Below are 15,629 nucleotides of genomic sequence, written 5' to 3'. Positions count from 1 at the left end.
GAAACTGAACCAATGATGGGTAGAAGCCACAGCTGGAAGAGAAATTCCAGCAAGGTGAGGGGAACGTGGGTGCTGCTGAGTTGGGTGGCTTGCTGATGACGTACCATCTTATAGCAGTTTTACAATTTAGAGGGATCTCTCAGGAAGGTTTAAGCCAGGGTTTCCCAAACTTGGGTCTCCAGCTATTTTTGGACTACAGTTCCCATAATCCCTGACCCCACTGGTCCTGCTAGCTAAGGATGATCCAAGTTTGGGAAGCCCTGGTTTAGGCTTTTATTGGGCACTTGTTGGCATCTTGGGAGACAGTGGAGGAGTGCTCCTTTGGGAGTAAAGTCAAACTGTTGGAAGGGAGACCAATACGAGAGAGACATGTTTTGTTGCAGCTGGGGCAGGTGAAGGCATCCAATTGTGCTGCTGCAGATGCACCATGGCGTTTCTCCTCTCTGCGCTCCTCCCATCAGTCATGCCTCCTCTGGTCTGTCTCCACTGCAGTCATATTGGGCTCACTTACCAGTTTCAACGATTGATCCAGAAGTGATCATTAGACGGCATCATTTCTCAGTAGCCACTTTTGACAGCCCAGAGACCCATGGCGCTGAGATCCTGCCCAGCGACTGCCCCCATCCTGTGAGAATCTTTGTCACGAAAGCCATTTGCACTATAGGCCCGCGATAGTCATGGGCTGCCACCGAACTGCTCCTGTTGGGACCCACAAGCGGCTGTGAGCTGATAAGCTGCAAGCTGATGCCTGAAGCCAGCGTCATGTTTAAATGCATTGCTGCGGCTGGTGTGCTGTTTGTGCTTGGTGCTAAAAGATGATGGTTCACAAAGCTGGCTTTGTGATGCGCACTCCCACACCCATCCACACCCACAGTGTCCCACAAGAGCTTGGGAGCCAATGGGATGCTTGCATACGGCGCCACAAGACAACGGTGTGCACGGGGGTGGGGGGGTGGACCTATAATGCTCATGCACCGTTGCACAATTTGCTCATGCCCCTGAACTTGCAGGCTGCTGGCTCTCCATCCCACGAGAGAGTCCCTGTGGGCAGGGCTTCCTGTCTGCCCCGTGAGCTGGGCTGGGTTCATGAGAGGAAGGTAGAGGAGGTGTGTGAGCCACGCAGAGTCAGCTACAGTCCAGCAAAGCAGACACTCTGCATGTCTCTCTCCAACTCCAGTGTCTTCCTGCTCAACGAGGTAAAGTGGCGCCATCCTTGTCTCTTGGGGGGCGGGCTGGGAAAAGAGGAGCGGGTGAGAAGGGGGTGAGGGAGCAGCCTGGCGAGTGGGCCGCCTGGGTGGCAGAACCGCAGCACAAGAAAGTGGAGTCAGATGCAGGAGATGTGGGTTGAGAGGCTCGCCAGAGCTGTCGAGAAGAGTTAGGTTTTCCCAGGTAGTCAGATGGCACCAGCCGCTGCAGCGATTCATGGGTGTGTTTGAGCTCTGCCGTGCCATCCGCTGCCCCCTTTCCCCCTTGCCCTGAACTCAAGGCCTGTGCCCTATAGTGCCCCTGCTGAGTGAAGACCACCAAGGCAGGAGCACTGCCCCCCCATACAGAAGAGTCCAGCAGCTGAATATTTTCTGCTTTAACCCCTGTAGTAACAAAAATATTCCTCCTCCATCTGTGCTCTCTGCAGTTTTCGTCCTATACACAGCAAAGTCATAAGCTTCCCCTCCACAACATCTAAAACCATTGACCCTCAACCCATAGTGCCCGCTGCAGGGCTGGAACTACAAAGGCTCCATTCTAAAATGTTATTTTCACAGGCTTATTCTGAACAATTTTCCATTGCACTGACCAGGGTGGCACCAAAGTCTGTTTTGCCCTCCTTTCCCTCCTCACCCCCTGGGCTTCCTTCCCACCCCAAGTTAAGAGTGGTGGTCCTGCCTAGGTTGAGCTAAGCTTTTCAGTGATTTCTGTCCCATCGCCCACCCTCAGTAAGAGGGTCCAGTGGCACAGCTGATCTTCCCTCTGCCTCCCTTCTCAAATCCAGCTGTTCTTTCATACTGTAAACAAATATGGGGTTTTATTTAGTTATGACCGGCATTTGCACACCAGTCTTCCTGGCCGAGGCCTGTATTCCCTGATGACAAAAGCCTCAAACTGAGATTAAAATAGGGATCTGCTTTATTAATCCTGTTTTAAACACCCACCCGCACCAAATATTCCCTAGCAAGGGAAGTCGAACCCCGATTATCCTCTTATCTCCACCAGCGGGCGCCCCAAGGAGCTGGGGCAAGGGGCTAGATGCAGCCACATTGAAATCCCTGGAAACGGGGCGGGAAGGATCTCGAGCAGCCGAGAGAGAATAATGTGCCTTGATGTGCCTTGCTTTTTAACGGTCGGGGGTGGCGTCCGCGGGAAATGGCAAAGCTTAAGTTCTAACACAAGAGATTCTAGGGCCGGAGGGCCTTCAGACAGAACTCTCCGGCGGTGGCTGATATGTGGCAATTATCTGCAGCCACCCCGCGGAAACGCACTCTGCTCTTGCTCTGGGGCCCTTTCCACTGTTCCCTTTTCCCCAGGGATGAGCCTCTGCCGTGCCAGGGCCGGCTGGCACCCCGGGGAAAGGCGTGGTATGCGGGCAGGGGAGAAGGGCGGCGGGTGAGCGGCTTCCCCCATCTCCAGCTTCTCGGATTTGCAATGCCATCGACGGGCGGGGGAGCGGGAGCGATGGCCTTAAAACCCCGGGAAGCTGGAGATCTCTCTATCTGCTGGATGAGCATCTGGAGCTCGTCGACGGCTGGAGCGAGGCGCATCCTGCACGCCAGCGCGCCCCCCTTCTTGCTCAGCCCAGAAGCGCCCCACCCGGGCGAGAGGAGGCGAGGGGAGCCCGCGGAAAGCCCCCAGCTGCGCGCGCGGGGAAGGCGCCATCGGAGAGGCTCTTGCTTGGCAGGGCGCATCCTCGCCCCCCCCCCCGTGATTATATAGCGCCTGGCACGTCCCCGAGCCCAGTCTGGGAAGGGCGCGTGGAGCGCGGCGGGAGGAGGGCGGGAGGCGCGGCGGCGCGCACCGCGCTCGTCGGCAGGAGGAGGAGAGCGCGGGCGAGCGGACGAGCGCAGGCAGCCAGAGCCGGGCAGGCGCTTCGGAAGCGGCGCAGCGGGGCCGGGGGGCGCCTCCCTCCCTCCTCCTTCCTTCTCCCCAGCGGGCAGCGCACCCCGGGCCCGCCCGCCGGCCGGCCGGCTCCCTCCCCCGCCGTCTATGTCTTTTTCTGACTCCAGCGCAACCTTCCTGCTCAACGAGGTAACCGACCAGGCAGCGCGCAGCCGCCGCCGCCGCCGCCCCCCGCCCCATGGCAGCCCCGGCGCCATGCCCGCCCCGCTCGTCTCGCGCGCCTCTCCCGCGCCAAGCGGCAGCTTCCTCGCGCGCCCCAGACATCCCTCCCCACCCCCACGCGCGCCATACAGCAACTCCGGGAGGATCCGGGGAGCCCGCCAGGGAGAAGGGGCGGGCGACTGCGCGCTCTCCCGTCCCTTCGCCGGGCTCCTCGCCTCTCTCTCTCCCGCGCCTTCAGTCCCGTTGCGCTTCCTAGATTCGCGGCTGGGATGTCAGGATTGGTGCTGCGTCCTCGCTGGCAAAGGGCGGAGGGGTTTCTTTCTGCAGGGACTGCTGCCCAACTTCCGTGGGACGGGGTGGGGGTCCAGCTGGCGCCTGCACCCCTGGCACCGGGCTTGGAGAGGCATCTGGAGGCGCAGCTTGGGGGAATGGCAGGGGGAACCCCACCGGGCCCCATTTCCGGCAAAGCCGGAGGACCGAGTCCAGATCAGCGGGCAGCAGCAGCAGCACCTGCCCCGAAGTTAACGGGGGGGGGGGCAGGCGAACGTCCCCATCTGCCCTTTAGGGATGGAGCTGTGAGACCGTCTGGGTGGGCAATCCGGAGCGTAGAGCCGGAGGAGAGACCGCCATTGATGCCTTAGGGAGAGGCGCTGCATCAGGGAAGCTGGAGGAGGCAGAGGGTGGCATTGCCAGGGGTCGCGCGGAGAGGCACCCAGCTGGTCCTGGTTATCCAGTGACCTGCAGGCAGTTAAGGCAGCCGGGGCTAGGAAAACAGGGCACTCAAGGAACCGGGTGGGGGGCACGGCGTGCCATGGTGGTGGCCTGGACTTCTCACCCTTTCACTGCCCACATTCCTTCGCTTGCCAGGTCTCGGTGCCCGGACCTTTCCTGGCCCAAGCAGGAAGGCTGTGTCTCCCCAACCGCCAATTCCCTTTTGTTTGGCTGAATATCCAGCAAGGCATCCTTCTCTGCCCTCCCTGTCTCTGGAGGCAGAATAAAGGGCAGAGCTTGGTGGGCACTAAGAATGCACTGAGAACGACCCCTGCCCCCTCCAACCCACATCACATGCCCTCCGGTCGTGTCTTCCCTCTCCCCATCCTCCTGTTCCCCTTCTGCTATCTGCACCGCGCCCCTTGGCACCCCGCTTTGATCTTGCCCCAGGTGGGTGCAGACGCATCCGGACAGTTCAGGAGCTGCTGCCTGCCCCACTTCTCTCTTCTCTCTCTTTCTCTCTGCCCGCCCCCCACCTCCCCGCTTCCTTCCGTGCTTGCCTGTCTCAATGCCTGCCCCCAGGGGAGGGCTGGTGGGTGGGCGCTATTGTTTTTGCCGTCGTTGCTGAGCGGAGAGAGCGAGCGAGCGAGCGAGCGAGCGCATCCAGGGTGGGGAATCTTTCTCGGGGAGCAGACAGCAGCTCTGCCATTGCGTGCCATCCGCTGCCCCCAACCCAGCTTGGGGCAGGGGGCACAGCGCTGGGCATCCCTCCGATTGGAAGAGCTGCCCCTTTTCACCCCCCCTTCACCCTGCTGCCACCATCACCACCTCTGTCTTGGTTCCTGAACGATTCTTTCATCCCCCATGTATGACGACTCCTGTCTCCATGGATTCGAAGACTCCGAGGTGGTGAGTCTGGCAGAAGCCAGGGGCTATTTTCAGCAGGGGAACCGCCCACTTACAAGAACCTGGCATCGTCCTGGTTCGCTGGGTGCAGGGCTGGATGGCAGGGGGTAAGGTGGGGTGAGCTCTGGGGCTATTGACTAGGTATTAGAAAGTTGGGGCAGAGGACCCATGAGGGCGCTGGGGGGTTGTGGCTGGGGGTGGGGAAACAGTGGAGTAGGCGACTGAGCTCAGGGCACAATCACAGATGCCACGAGGGTTTAGCTGGGTGCCTTTGGTGGAGGAGGACCAAGGCATGTTAAGGGTACCCCTTAGTTATGGGGTAGTGGTAAGTTGCTTTCCTTGGCTTCTGTTTGGCTCAGCGCTGGAAGACACTTGGAGGCTTGGTCCTCTCCAAGGAGGAAAATGGTTCTGGATAGATGGGGTGCTCTAAATATGTCCGGGTGCAAGCGGGCAGTAGGTTGGTTGCCCTGGCATTCTAGGGAAGTGGTGTTCTTTCCCCTAACAGCTCCCCCTGCTGGTGGGTGAATCCAGCACGTAGGAACATGGGAAGCTTCCTTGCATTGCTTCATCTAGCTCAGTCTTGCCTACCCTAGCAGGCACAGGGTTTCACTCTCTCCCAAGCATGCCTAGAGATGCATATTGAGAGGCATTGGCTGGACCCTGGCATGGTGTTCCTTGTCAGCAGCTGGTTCTTGGGAAGGGCTTGTGCTTTCCTGAGCCAGGAGCGGCGGGAGCGAGTGCAGAATCCCTCAGACCACGCACCTGTTTTGGGGTAGATCCTTGGTTGGAGGTCCTCCTACATGGCTTGGGTAAGGGGTGGAGAAAGTCTCATGTCTCCCTTCAAGTGGGATCCCAAAAATAACTCCTTCCTGAAAGAGGAGGAGGTGTTTCTCTTCTGCACTTTTCCTGGCTGTTGTCACCCAGGCATTAGAGCTCGAAAGAGGAGTTGCGGAAATCCTGGATGGAGAGTTTGTGGAGGGCTTTGCCTGGAGGATGGGGGCATAAAGGAACCTGCTTTGCACAGAGCCAGACCATTGGGTCCACCTAGCTCATTACTGGCTGCGCTAACTAGCAGCGAGACTCTCCAGGAATTCAGACGGGGATCTTCCTCTTAGCTGGAGATGCTGAGGATGGGACCTGGAGTCTTTTGCATGCAAAAGAGATGCTCTAGCCACTGGACAATGGCCCTTCACCTAACATGTGTAAACAAACAGGGGCTATAATCTAGATAGATGGCAAGGGAGAAGAGACATGGCTAGGAAAATCTCCACCCAGTAGGCTAGTTCAGCAGGTCTGGAACAAGCCTCTTTGTCAACCTCTGTAGGAGCCCATCAATTATAAGTCAGGTGTGGGGGCTCCCCTGTGTGATGCCAGCACAATTTTTATCATGCCCGCTCCTTGGGCTTCCTGCCCACTTGGTTGGGGTTAGGCATCCACAGCAGGCACAGCTGCTCCGCTTTGAAATGTGTGGGTGGGTGTCGGCAGGAGGAGGTGGATGATCAGCTGACATGACGGAACTGGGCTTTGGGGGGGGGGAGGGGGCTGGCATTTCCTAGTGTCTGCCTGAGCTGGGGGGGGGGAGAGAGAAGAGAGATGCTGCATGCTGTAAGTGCGAGATGCTCACCTCTCCTCCCGCCTCCATTTCTAGCACCTCTTACCTAAGTCATAAAAGCACTTTTTAAAGACTGTTGCAAAGTATTTTTTTCTTCTCAGTGTCTGTTGATCACACTCCATATGCAGAGGGAGGGGAGGAGAGTGAAGGTGCAGAATTGCGGGTGGTAGCCTAGGGCTGCGAGTTATTAGAGGCCTTCGCACTTTCCATTCGCATTCTGAATTCCTGGGAACCAGAATCAAGTTGTGCCCAGAAATCCTGGCTCCTGGTTCATACCATCTCCAATCTTACTTCTTGGTTTATGGGAGCTGGATTATTTACATTTATTTTTGCAGGGGCGGGGGACCAATTTGGCTCAGTGGCAGAGCATCTGTTTTGCATGCAAAAGGTCGTGGGTTCAATCCCTGGCATCTCCAGAGAGGACTGAGATTGTCCCCTGTCTGAAACCCTGGAGAGCCCCTGCCCAAGAGACTCTGTATAAGGCAGCTTCCTATGTTCCTGTGTTACACTTGTAATCTGACTTTCTCAAGCTCAGGTTGGCATACATGGTTCTCCTTCCCTGCAGTGCATCCTCACAAGAACCCTGTGAGGTGAGTTAGGCTGAGAGAGAGTGACTGAACCCAAGGTTTCCTGGTGATCTCAATGTGGCTGAATAGTGATTTGAATGCGGGTGGCGCTGTGGGTTAAACCACAGAGCCTAGGACTTGCTGATCAGAAGGTCAGCGGTTTGAATCCCCATGACGGGGTGAGCTCCTGTTGCTGGGTCCCTGCTCCTGCCAACCTAGCAATTCGAAAGCACGTCAAAGGGCAAGTAGATAAATAGGTACCACTCCGGCGGGAAGGTAAACGGCGTTTCCGTGCGCTGCTCTGGTTCGCCAGAAGTGGCTTAGTCATGCTGGCCACATGACCCGGAAGCTGTACGCCGGCTCCCTCAGCCAATAAAGCGAGATGAGCGCCGCAACCCCAGAGTCGGCCACGACTGGACCTAATGGTCAGGGGTCCCTTTACCTTTACCTATCTCCCATTCCAGACTGGTGCTCTTAATGACTACACAACATGCTAACTCTGGTTTTCAAAGGGCAAGGTAGGAATGGGGTGGACAGCAAGGCTGAACTGGAGCTGAATTGGCGGCAAAGGGAGAGGAGAAAGGGGGGTCCAGACAATAGCCAGCTTTGGTCTTCAGGCTATTCTGAATCCTCCAATCCTTGTAATGGTAATCTGATTCAGCGGTCTGGAAAGGGAGCAGAAGATGGGCTGGTTTCTTATTTAGCTCATCATCAACAAATTTATTGTTCAAGTTTAAAATTCAGAATTAAAAACAAATTACTGTCATAAGGATCAGGTGTGTTGTGAAAACACACATTTCTGATGTCGCAGGCCAGGGTGAAGAGGGGCGGACTCAGCATTCTCTGAAAGCTGTAAAGTGAGGAGGTCAGACTGGGGGTGGGGAGGGAATGCCACAACCTAGGGCAGGGGTAGGCAACCTAAGGCCCGTGGGCCGGATGCTGCCCAATCACCTTCTCAATCCGGCCCGCGGATGGTCCGGGAATCAGCGTGTTTTTACATGAGTAGAATGTGTCCTTTTATTTAAAATGCATCTCTGGGTTATTTGTGGGGCATAGGAATTTGTTAATATTTTTTTCCAAAATATAGTCTGGCCCACCACATGGTCTGAGGGACGATGGACCGGCCCACGGCTGAAAAGGGTTGCTGACCCCTGACCTAGGGGCTGTCACAGAGAATGCCTTATCCCAAGCCACAGACACACACCCCAATTCCCAAGGGAGGGAGAACTACCAAGTCAGTTCTCTCTGCAGACCTTAACACCTGGGAGGGTCTGTAGGGAAAGAGGAAATCTTTCAGATATTTGGTGGCCTGGGTTGTTTAAGGCTCTGGTGTCTGAGAGGCAGAGTACCAGGGATTGTCATTGTGGCACTTTCTGTATGTTGTTGGACTCCAACTCCCATAATTCCCACGATGGGTGTTGCAGTCTGGCAGTATCTGGAAGGCACTGCACTGGTCCTCTTCCTTCTCACCTTCTTGTGCCCTTCCTTGGTGTAGGAGTAGCAAGTTGACAGTACAACCCCTCTCCCTTCCCATTCTCCTTTAAAACGAGGGATCTCCGGGTGTGTCCCACCCCCCTTTGCAAAAAGGAAAGGCAGACTGAGAAGGGAGCTGGGTGAAGTGGTGGAGCTTTTCGTTGGGGAGAGGAGAGGAGAGGGAGCGAGGGACTGTTGCTCGCTGACAGCTTGGATCTTAAGCTCTTTGGCCGAGATTCATCCTCCTCTCAGGGGGGGACTGTGGTTGCAGCTGTGACAACACAGATTGGGCCAGAAAGTGCCTCTCTCTCTTCCGCCATAGCAGAGAGGGTGACATTTTAAGGATTTTCCATTTTGTGCCTCCAAGTCCAGTTCCTTTCAGCCTGTCTGGAGAATGCCATGTACATAGGCGCTCATCTTTTGGGTATCAGTAAAGTGGGAAGCCCCTCCAAATCTTAGGACTACAACTCCCATCATCCCTGACCACTGGGCCATGCTGGCTGGGGCTGCTGGAAGCTGGAGCCCAGCAGCATTGGCTTGAGCGGGGCACAAGCTGCCCACCCCTTGCTCTCTTAGGCAACAGTTCTCAAAACTGTTGGATCACTTCATAAACTTTCTCCCCATTCAGCCTCTGCTTCAGAACCAGTGCTGCTTTATACAAATTGTTGAGGAGGGCCACTTTTATGGGTCAGTTTTAAGGGGCGAAATCCATTGTGAAGAAACACAATAAAAATAAAAATAATTATTCATACCCCGCCTTCCCCGACCGAGACTGGGCTCAGGGTGGCTAATACCAAATATATAAAATACATTGAAAAAACAAAATCAAATGATTAGTTTAAAATACAATTCAAATCGTATTTAAAATCAAAAGAAAATTAAGTGGGAACCCATGAATCATAACCGTAGGGGTAAAGAATTAAAAGTTCATCAGGCCCGCTCACCCATGCTGGTCCCATAGGGTCAGACCGGGCCCGGACCAAGGGCCTGGCGGAACAGCTCTGTCTTGCAGGCCCTGCGGAAAGAATCCCACAGGGCCCTGGTCTCTGGTGACAGAGCTTTCCACCAGACTGGGGCCAGGGCTGGAAAGGCTCTGGCCCTGGTCGAGGCCAGTAGAGAGATTTGTGATTGTTTTGCAATATTTTTGTGGACTGCCTGAATGGAGCTTGCAGGTCACCAGAGATCCATGGATCACAATTTCAGAGCCTCCGCTCTAAGGCTTACTTTGGGCAAGGACTCCAGAGTAGGGGATCTTAAGGTAGTGGTGAATGAAGGAGACACGTTTCTTAGCCACATGCAATGTGCCTTTCTCTCGCCACTGATTAAAATATACGCTTTGGATGCATTTGACCCAACATTAGGATGACTGGCATCCAGGGCAACGGGCAAGAATTCTGACTAGGATCTAGCACAACTGTTTTGTTTCGCTTTAGCTGTGATTGATGAAGCACAAAATATCACCCTGCTGTTTCTAGACTCTAGAGCAGTGGTTCTCAACCTGTGGGTCCCCAGATGTTGTTGAACTACAACTCCCATCACCCCTAGCTAGCAAGGCCAGAGCTCAGGGATGATGGGAGTTGTAGTCCAACAACATCTGGGGACCCACAGGTTGAGAACCGCTGCTCTAGAGTCACTCTTCTCCCTCTGGTATTCCATCCTGTCCTTTCCCTGGCCAATGTAGAGGTTCAGATATCAGTAGAATGGAGGCTTGTTTCTCTACGCCTTGGGTTGTGTTCAACTAAGTTTTCCTCAGAGTACTGTACTAGAAATTAATGGACCCAACTTTTTCATGGTTATTAATTTCAGTGAGTCTTACTGAATGTGAATCGAAACATAATAGATGTTTTTCATGTCTTGTTTCACTCCCCCCCACTCCCTCTCCTTTCCCAGGCAGTCAGAGTTTCATAAAGCAACCTTTGCACAAGGATAGGGAATTTGTGGCCCTCTGGGTTGCTTTGGACTACAGTTCCCATCATCTCTGACCCTTGTCTGTGCTGGCAGGGGTTGATGGGAGTTGTAGTCCAGCAACATTTGGAGGACCCGGCTTTACAAGGTCCATTTTCTTTGGAGGAGAGAGCATTGGAGGAGAGAGCATTGGAGACTTAACAGCCTCTTCATCATGCTGCATTTATGCACGGATAGGCTGAGCAAGCATTATAAAGCACACAGGCAGATAAAAGTCCCAAAGGAAACATCGACACACTAGAAGCCCCAAAAGTATTCCTTGAATACCTTTACAAATTGTTGGTTTTTAGCTGTCCAGGCACATGGCAAATGCAAATGTATGTGGCAATTTCCTGAGTTTTTAAATAAATGAAATGAGGTTTGGGGAAGCTGCAGTTTTGTGGGGGAGAACAGCAGCAGGAGGGGCTGATTAACCCTTTCATCACCAGTCATTTTCCTGCTCAAAATCATGCCCCCCAGGAGTAAAGGGGAACATGGGGAACAGCTTAAGCAGCCCCTCACCACTGTTTCTGCAACTCAAAAGTGGAGATGATTATGATGATGATGATAATAATAATAATAATAATAATAATAATAATTTTGTTATTTATACCCCACCCATCTGGCTGGGTTTCCCCAGCCACTCTGCGTGGCTTACAGCATATCTAAGAACATAATAAAACACCTTCTAAAAGGTGTGTAATTGTTTATCTCCTTGACATCTGAAGGGAGGATGTTCCACAGGGAGGGCGCTACTGCCGAGAAGGCCCTCTGCCTGGTTCCCTGTAACTTCACTTCTTGCAGTGAGGGAACCAGCAGAAGACCCTTGAAGAAGGACCTCAGTGTCTGGGCTAAGCGATGAGGGTGGAGAAGCTCCTTCAGGTATACCTGAAGCTGCTTTAATTTAGTGAAGCAGAACAGAAGCTCTGAGGGCTCCATCATATCCATTTGCACACAACTGTGCATTTGCTGCTCAGGCAGTCCTAGTTTGAAGCTCCCCCCCTTACTGGAGACTGAAAATCACATTCTGGATGCTTGGAACAGCAATTACAGTGTCCTATTATCACTGATCTGATGCCAGTGCAAAATGGGGCTTTGAATCTGAAACTCCTTCAGCTCGTGATAATCTCTTATGGGCTTCAGAGTGGGTACACAGACCACAGCTTTGGAGTCTTCCTGTAGCCCAAAATGTTCTGTGTCAGGGTGGATGAAACGCAAGAAGAAGAGCAGGTTGTAATAACCCCTTTTCGCTAGCAGTAGCATCTGATCACTTTGGACTTTCTGCTCTCTTTGTTAAATCTGAAAGGGTGCATTTACAGCTTTTGTTCCTGCTGCCATGGCCCGCTTTTGTTAACCGAGCTAGCTGATGCAAATTTGCTATGCACTCTGTTCCCTGATTCGCTTCTGGAGCTCCTCTTGCTTAGCAGTGTATCCCAGTAGCATCACAACAAGCTGCCATATGTATCCCTGCTCCCCACTAGTCAGCTCTTCTAGGCGTCCTTGATGGGCCCCATCACATCCTTGTCTTTGAACAAGTCTTGCCCAGATCTCTCCTCTGGATGTTCAAATGCTGTTTACCTTTTCCCGCCTCACCTTTGGAAACTGGCCCACTCCCTGCTTCATTTTATTCATTGCACTTATGTTCCACCTTTCTTCCAGAGTGGATCTCAAGATGGCATAAGTGGGGTTCCTAGATGGTCTCATAGAATCATAGAGTTGGAAGAGACCCCAAACGGCATCTAGTCCAATCCCTGCAATGCAGCTATCCTGCCCACAACTATCTCTGGGTGGCCTTGAACCACCAACCTTCTGGTTAACCAGACTCACTGGCCCACTGTGCGTGTCCAGCTCCAGGTTTGCTTAGCTTCACTGTGAGGTTGCTGCATCACGTGGCTTTAGACCAACAGTGGAGAGATGGTGTTGGACTACAATTCCCTTCATCCCTGACCATTGGCCAAGCCGGTTGGGGCTGATGGGAACTGAGGTCCAGCAATTTCTGGAGGACCACAGAATTTGCCACACCCTTGCCTTGCTTTGCTTGAGTTGTGCCAGTGAATGGCAAAGGTATGAGTTCCAGGTATAACTGGGAAGGGAAAAGGTATTTCCATCTCTTGATGCCCCAGATGCAATGCTAGGCCTCATTCCTTGCAAAGGATTCCATCTAGTGATAAAGCGAGCCCTGTAAAACACTCTGAATCCTCTAAATTACTGTACCTGCTTTGGGAAAGGGACATGAAAGGGCTTAATTTGAGTCAGGGTTTAGGCCTAAAACTATTTTTGAATACAGTATAATAATATTGTCTTGGGACATGTAATAAAAAAGACAGGGAAATCCATAACATTAACCAGTCTTCTTAAAAGTAAGGAAATAACAATAATGGTTTAATAAGTGCTAGATTACTGGGGGTTTGCTCATGAGTTTTTGAAATGAGCAGTGTCTGGCACCAGTCTGACAGTCATTGTAAATATGCTGTAGATGCTTGAATTTGAACCTGTATTGAGAAATCAAAATGCATTTATTATACTGTACTAGCAGAAGGTGACATATCAATATGGTATGCATTTGACATTTCATGTATTTTATTTTATTTAACAAAATTATACACTGCCTTATTGTAAGAAAATGTTGAAGTGGTTTACAAAAATATAAAATAAAGCATGACAATTTGAGTTAAACACAGGTATTTAAAAAAATTCAAAAGATGGTTAAATCCAACAATACAGTGGTACCTCGGGTTAAGTACTTAATTCGTTCCGGAGGTCCGTACTTAACCTGAAACTGTTCTTAACCTGAAGCACCGCTTTAGCTAATGGGGCCTCCTGCTGCTGCCACGCCGCCGTCACACGATTTCTGTTCTCATCCTGAAGCAAAGTTCTTAACCTGAAGCACTATTTCTGGGTTAGCGGAGTCTGTAAACTGAAGCGTATGTAACCTGAAGCATATGTAACCCAAGGTACCACTGTAATGAAAAAGAAATAAAACACATGTAACTTTTACATGTTTGGATAGGCTTACCTAAACAAAATACGTTTTAAGCAGGTGCTGAAAAGTGAAGGCACTTGCCTGGTGTCAATAGGCAGGGAGTTCCAGGTTGCAGGTGCTGCCACACTAAAAGATGGATTTCTTACAAGTGCAGGACAATGCCAGTTCTGCGGATTGAAGCTGTCAAAGCATTTGCATTTAATTTGGTGTTTATTTATTTATTTAAAGCCTTTTTACCCTGATATTCAGCTGAAAAGGTCCCTAGAGCAATAAAAAAATAACACTGTGTTATTAGGCAAATAATCTGAAACACACGACACAAAAGGAAAAGGGGAGGGAGAGGGAGGATGAAAAAAGCAAACTCAGTCACTAGTTCTGAAAGTTACTCGTAGGAAGCAAGAATATGAAAGAGGCTCTCAAAAACCTTGTGTTATCTCTCTCCCCGCCCCCCATTTAAACTGGCCAACTGTACACAAGAAACATAATCCAAAATGTAGCTGACCTGAATGTACTTCAGAAAACCCACCTGAATTACTGATTTCCATTTCTTCTCTTCATCAGCACTCTCCCATGTTAATTTAACATTGTTTCCCAGTCTGGTGCTCAGTTTCCTGCTTAGCAGCGTAGAGCACTTTCGAGTGTTTTAAAGTGCTTCACATCCCAATGCACAACAACCTTGTAAGGTAGGCCAGGATTACTATCCCCATGACCTAAAGCCGACAGGAAGAGGCTTGCCTTCGGCCACCGAGTGAATTCACAGCAGAGGTGAAATTTGAACTTGGCACAACTGGAGTTGTAAGTCAGCCTTTTGTCCTTGCACCACACCGTTTTGTTGTTGTTTAGTCGTTTAGTCGTGTCCGACTCTTTGTGACCCCCTGGACCAGAGCACGCCAGGCACTCCTGTCTTCCACTGCCTCCCACAGTTTGGTCAAACTCATGTTAGTAGCTTCGAGAACACTGTCCAACCATCTCATCCTCTGTCGTCCCCTTCTCCTTGTGCCCTCCATCTTTCCCAGCATCAGGGTCTTTTCCAGGGAGTCTTCTCTTCTCATGAGGTGGCCAAAGTATTGGAGCCTCAGCTTCAGGATCTGTCCTTCCAGTGAGCACTCAGGGCTGATTTCCTTCAGAATGGATCGGTTTGATCTTCTTGCAGTCCATGGGACTCTCAAGAGTCTCCTCCAGCACCAGAATTCAAAAGCATCAATTCTTCGGCCATCAGCCTTCTTTATGGTCCAGCTCTCACTTCCATACATCACTAACCACACCATTATTCTCAAGCAAATGAAAACCCATTCCAAAGTAGGGGCTGGGGTGGAAGAAGAGCGCCAACACGCATGTGCAAAATGTCTAATGCCTTTTCACACACACACACCCTTTGGCTTTTTGGGGAAAGATTTCAAGGCAGAAGCGTGTGTCCTTTTGTCAATTAACCTTGGGAAACGAAGCCCCTTTGGATCCCCCTGTGCTTCGCAGGCCCGATTCCCCTCCCCAGTTTATCTACATCGCAGGCGGTTCACTGCAACGCGAAGCTCGGGAACAGGAAGGGCATCGAGGATGCGCGAAGAAGCATCTTCTCTCTCACCCACGCGCGCCTTTCCAGACTCCCGCGTTGCGGAAGAGCCGTGGGCCGCCGAGCTCCAGCCAGCAGAAACGCACGCGTCCTACACGTGTGGGGCGGGCAGGAGAGGAGAGGGTCTGAAGGCTGAACACGGGGGCCGGAGGCGGGGGCGCCTAGACGCAAAGGCTCCTTTCCCGTTTGCACCAGAGACCCCCACTTCCACGCGAGATCTAAGCTCCGTCGCGGGCCCCTCTTGCGCGCGGCTTCTGCCACGTGCCTCTTGGGCCGTGTGGACGCGCGACGGGGGACACACGCCTGGTGGTGGCAGCTCCCTGTGGAATCTACAGGCAGAGACACGCGTGGGCGATTGGTGCGCATCCTTAACGAAGGGGTTGGGCGCGCAGCAGCAGCTCTGAGCCAGCCAGCGCGGCGTGTTTTTAAAACGGTGCCCCACTCCTCCTCCATCGCCCTCGCCCGTGCCCGGCTTCGCTCCTTCTCCTGCGTTCACACAGGCCCTAGTGCTGCCACCTCCCCGTGGCGTTGCGCGTTGCCGTGGTGCTAGCTCCCAATTGCCTTCTCCCTCTCCGCCTCCCTCTGTCGCTC

The 15,629-nt window shown here is 52.6% G+C and overlaps 1 protein-coding gene across 3 annotated transcripts in view; it reads left to right on the top strand.

The window, feature by feature from the left end:
• Nucleotides 1-977: 977 nt before the first annotated feature.
• Nucleotides 978-15,629, top strand: part of CACNB3 (calcium voltage-gated channel auxiliary subunit beta 3) — a 41,448-nt gene continuing 26,796 nt past the window's right edge. Inside the window, exon 1 of one of the 3 annotated variants that reach the window (XM_080995465.1) lies at nucleotides 978-1,196. In XM_080995465.1, coding sequence (XP_080851591.1) covers nucleotides 993-1,196 — 204 coding nt within the window. In that variant the 5' untranslated portion in view covers nucleotides 978-992. Of the gene's footprint in view, nucleotides 1,197-3,032; nucleotides 3,241-3,784; nucleotides 4,894-15,629 lie in introns of those variants that run through there. The other 2 variants (XM_080995467.1, XM_080995466.1) reach the window with 2 other exon arrangements.

Source organism: Podarcis pityusensis (assembly GCF_964106645.2).
Source record: "Podarcis pityusensis genome assembly, chromosome: 2".
In the NCBI taxonomy this organism is placed as follows: Eukaryota; Metazoa; Chordata; class Lepidosauria; order Squamata; family Lacertidae; genus Podarcis; species Podarcis pityusensis.
Note: the sequence above shows the minus strand (reverse complement) of the source record. Positions and strands in the feature narration are given on the sequence as shown.